The following is a 5,119-nucleotide window of genomic DNA, read 5'->3' on the forward strand; positions in this document are numbered from 1 at the left end:
TTTTCAGCAGCTTTGGTTTTTCATTAATGACCACATCCAACCAAGAACATCTTCTCTGCCTTTTTGTCAAACGTCTGCCTTTTTTCTTTGGGTATATGAACCATTGCCTCACTACCAAAGATTCGATCGAACATGACTCATGATGTGTTCCTTAAGTATGCAGCAGTATTGATGGCTTCAGCCCAAAACTGCTTAGGAAAATCTGCTTCGAATAGTAAGCACCTCGCCTTCTCCACCGTACGGTTCATTCTCTCCGAAGTACCATTCTGCTCTGGGGTGTATTATATAAACTTGCGTGCATAGAAATCGGCCCACTGTAAACTTTTGACTTTAACTATATTTTTTTCAAGAAATATTCATCAGATCACAAAAAAAATATACTGTTTGAAAGACAATTTAATATGCTTTAATGTGATTATAAATTTATGAAAACTTATTTCGGCTTCCTATGTTTAACATAGCGAAATGAATTTATTAAGCAAATTAAGCTTTTTTATTATTAACATAAATAGGGCTATTGACAATTTAAAACTTAACACTTAATTTTTTAATAATGGGTATGACCTCCTCTTGCCCTAATAACATCTCTCATACGATTAGGCATAGATCTAATCAAGTTTGCTATTGTTGCTTGCGGAATGTTAAGCCACTCTTCTTCTGCTGCAAGAATAAGCTCTGGGATCGAGTCTGGGGTATGAAGTCTAGCTCGAATTCTTCGTTTTAGCTCATCCCATAAATGTTCGATCGGATTTAGGTCAGGACTGTTTGCTGGCCAGTCTATAACTTGAAAACCGACTTCTGCAATGTAATCTTGCACGATTCTTGCGGTGTGTGCCCTTGCATTCTCATGCATAAAGATAAATTCGTCTCCAATGTAGTCGACGTAAGGTATCACATGAATTGCTAAAATCTCCTCGATATATCTGGCAGCCGTTAAACCTCTTCTTCCGTGAACACGGTCGTCCCTACGAATGAACTCAAGATCGGTTCGTGCTCCTATAGAAATTGCACCCCAGATCATGCAGGAACCACCCCCATAAGCAATCCGCTCTTTAAAGCAGCATTCTGCAAATCTCTCTCCTGGTCTCCGGTACACTTTCCTTCTTCGGTCGCTACCATAGAGGCATATTTTGGTCTCATCTGAGAACAGAACAGATCCCCATTGTTCCAACGTCTAATTCCGATGATCCTGTGCAAAACGCAGGCGTGCTTGCCGATGAGCTGGAGTAAGTTTTGGACCAATCGCAGGTGTTTTAGGGGTCAGGTTATTTTCCCGCAATCTTCGTCTCATTGTCCACTGACTAACAGCCACTCTTCGCACCTCACGGAGCTGTCGTTGCATCTGAACGGCATTAAGGTGACGATTTCTTAATGTTGTTGACACAATAAAGCGGTCATCACGAGCGATTGTAAATCGCCGTCTGCCTGTTCCAGGTCGCCTATGAAAGGATCCAGTCTCCCCATAACGTTGGCACACTCTTCGAACCGCTGCGCGTGTCATATCCAATTGTCTAGCAACAGCTCGCTGACTAAGTCCATTTTCGATTAGAGCAATAACTTGGGCGGCTTTTTGTGGTGTTGTATGCATTAAACTAACACACTTGAACACTGCTGAGATTATGAAAAACGAATAATATGCAAATTTCACTTGTAAAGGCAATACTTTTACAATTCTTTGTTATTTTCGTGACAATCACCACATAAACGCGTTTCATTTGTTTACCGGTTACTACGCATGTAAACGATAATCCTTCTTGATAAATTTATACTCACATTAAAGCATATTAAATTGTCTTTCAAACAGTATATTTGTTTTTGTGATCTGATGAATATTTCTTGAAAAAAATATAGATATATATATATATATATATATATATATATATATATATATATATATATATATATATAGTTTGAGTTTAGTTCGCGTTTCATTTGTTTACCGGTTACTACGCATGTAAACGATAAGCCTTCTTGATAAATTTATACTCACATTAAAGCATATTAAATTGTCTTTCAAACAGTATATTTGTTTTTGTGATCTGATGAATATTTCTTGAAAAAAATATAGTTAAAGTGGGCCGATTTCTATGCACGCAAGTGTATATATATATATATATATATATATATATATATATATATATATATATATATATATATATATATATATATACATTCCACTATCGTTTTAAGCTCTTTTCACGTTGCAGTCATTTAGCATCACCAAGAAATGCTATCATTTTCTATTTATAAGTCGTGTATGTTCGTTTAGTGCACCTTTGTAGGCTTGGCACCGTTGTCGGTTTTTCAATAATCCGATTTTTTTATAAATTAAATTTTTTACATCAAACCATCATTTTAACATTGGGAGGTAAAATTACTGTATTTGGTATCATTTTAAAGCCAATAGATGTTGCCAGTGTTAATACTTAAATAATATATGAAAACATAAAAATATCGATCGGTTTTGGGTCAAGTTCAAATGCAGACATTGAAACTACCTGCCGACCGGCTGGGGTCAACCAACTAGTTTTTTTATATCAATGTTCAGTTGTTATATTTATTCAATTTAGATATTTTTTCCAAGAGAGTTGTGTAGAGGAATATTTTACATATTTCCAAGCTGTTTAATCGAAGCTATCAGTAAATAGTTTAAGATAAATATTAGATTTTTATGGGATTAGGTCAAAAATATTGGTTGTGATTGGGATGAGAATCGAAAAACGTTTTTTGTACAAAATGTGTATACACATTTTTACATAATTTGTACAATAAACAAGGTTAAATATTGGAAATCGTATCGTTAAATATTAGTTAATTAAAAATGTAATTTTGAAAAAGACGTACAGTTGATTTTGCTTTGTTTTCTTAAACAATCTTAAAAGGCAAAATAAAAAATTTTGCTTATAAAACGTTTTGTATACATTCTAAAGAAAAATAATTTAAATAAAAGTTGTAGACCATAAAAAGTTTTCTATGTAGAGAAATACCAAATTTAAATACATAAATAATTGAGATAATTCCAAAAAACCATAAACTCTAAGATATTATATGTTTGTAGTAATTTATAAATGTTAATAACTTTGTTTTGTGACTAACGACAGATAATATAGCTACTTGAAATCATGGCAATTGATGAGTTATTAAAGTGTGCTAAATATCAAGCAGATCAAAAAATATTTTACAATTTATTCAATTTGTTTACCACAGAAAGCAATTATTTAAACAACTGTACTTGTCCAAACTCGTATGACTATAAGTATTTTGTAACTTGCAATCGATTATTTGCGCTTTCAGTTTTAGGGTATATTAAAAAAACTTTTAACATATTATTAAATTTTTTATTAAAAACCAGTTTGAATAGGGGACATTTTAGTTTTTAGACCACTTAACGTTTTTTTAGTTTCTTTGACAAGTGAGGATTAGGTTATTTCTTCATATGGGCTATGAACAATTGTCTAGTCAAGTCAACACTATTATAGTTACCTATACTTTTCCAGTAGTCATGCAGACGGTTCATTTTAATTGTCCCCATATGGAACTTAAGCTCGAGAAAAGTCTTAAATTCTGTTTGTGTTGTCTCTTTCCAAAACGCAATCCTCGATTTTTCTGAACGACTTTGTGCAAGTATTTTGTCAGTCACTTCCACCATTCATTTAATCCACATCGTCCTCGCCCGATGCTTCTAACAATGATTGTAATTCAGCAGTGGTCAATCTACGTTTATGTTCACATCTACCTTTTTTAGATGTCGAAGGCATATTATTTACATCCATTTCTTTATAAATACTATAACTCACTTTTACGGAGGTAATTAACAATAAAAACGTTCTACTGGAAACTATCAACTTACGACTTCCAATACTATAAGGCCACTTGAGCCACAATACGTTTTTACTCAATAATAGTTCCTGTATAAGTAAAATTGTTTTTTAATGTGCTTCATTGAAGCACACTAGATATATTTCAGTTTTGCCATCACATTCTTCAGAGTATGTTTTAACTTTTTTAACTCTTCTATCGGCCTTTCTACTAGTCATGCTTCTTCTTAAAACTTTGTAACATCTTGTACACTTTCTTCTCTTTGTATTATCTACATCGCTTTGCCTTAGATGGTATTTTTGGGTGTAACTGGTCATGAGGGTTACAACATTTCTTTATTTGTAAACGCCTTCGCGAACTCCAGTCTGAACTCAAGGATAGGTTGTCGCTTTTTTTACGTTTTCTATTATTTGGCAACTAAGCATTGACTACTGCGGTATTAAATATTAATTCCATTGCCACTTTCCGGTACCACTTCAGAATTTTGCGTATTAGGCTTTGGTAAGAAGCCACTTGATCACTAAAATCAACACTCTTTTTCACCAAGTTATAATATTTGTGGAATATAGAATAATTTGTGGTTTTAGTACTTGTGTATAATTTTTCTTTTTATTTGATTAAACCAAGATACAACTATTATGTTTAAATGTTGCAAGGATTAAAACTGGTCTTTTGTCGACCCATTTTATCACTCGTAAAATCAATAATGGGGTTAAATTTCATCGAGAGTAACTGGTTGCAACTTTTTTAATCGAGATTTTATTTTTACATGTTTTTAGAGTAAAACATCTGTACATGAATAATTCGTTTCTTGAACAATGATTTCAATTCATCGACCAATATTCTAAAATAAGGTGTTATTACGTCGTCCAGAATATTATAAACTGGTTCTCTTTCATAAAGCATTGGAAATATGGTTTACACTCTATATTTAGAAAAATCTTTTACTGCAACTCTTGTTCGACCTAAACTAAATTAATACACAAAACAAATTAATCTATTTTTTTTATAGAAATGCAGATTCCTGTCGGATTTTTATCAGTGCGGCATGAGTCACTGGTGTCTCGTATATCCGGACCTCTTATCGCATTACAAACATAATTCGTAATTAGCAGTGCGGTACAAGATACATTTATGTCGTATAATCTGAAAGCCGTAATAAGACCATAAGACCGTATGTTATAAATTAATATATTCCTAAAAGAATTATCTTGAAACATGAAATAAATACACTAAAAAAGTGCAATATTAAGTGTTATTTAAAAAATGGTATGTCATTCACGACGGGCGTACAGTTAAA

The 5,119-nt window shown here is 32.8% G+C and overlaps 1 protein-coding gene across 1 annotated transcript; it reads right to left on the minus strand.

Annotated features, from left to right (window-relative positions):
• Positions 1-1,174: 1,174 nt before the first annotated feature.
• Positions 1,175-1,588, minus strand: LOC140448922 (uncharacterized). Its single transcript, XM_072542055.1, has one exon. It carries the CDS (start codon positions 1,586-1,588, stop codon positions 1,175-1,177), a length of 414 nt encoding a protein of 137 aa, XP_072398156.1.
• Positions 1,589-5,119: the final 3,531 nt, after the last annotated feature.

This window comes from Diabrotica undecimpunctata, chromosome 8, assembly GCF_040954645.1.
Source record: "Diabrotica undecimpunctata isolate CICGRU chromosome 8, icDiaUnde3, whole genome shotgun sequence".
In the NCBI taxonomy this organism is placed as follows: domain Eukaryota; kingdom Metazoa; phylum Arthropoda; class Insecta; order Coleoptera; family Chrysomelidae; genus Diabrotica; species Diabrotica undecimpunctata.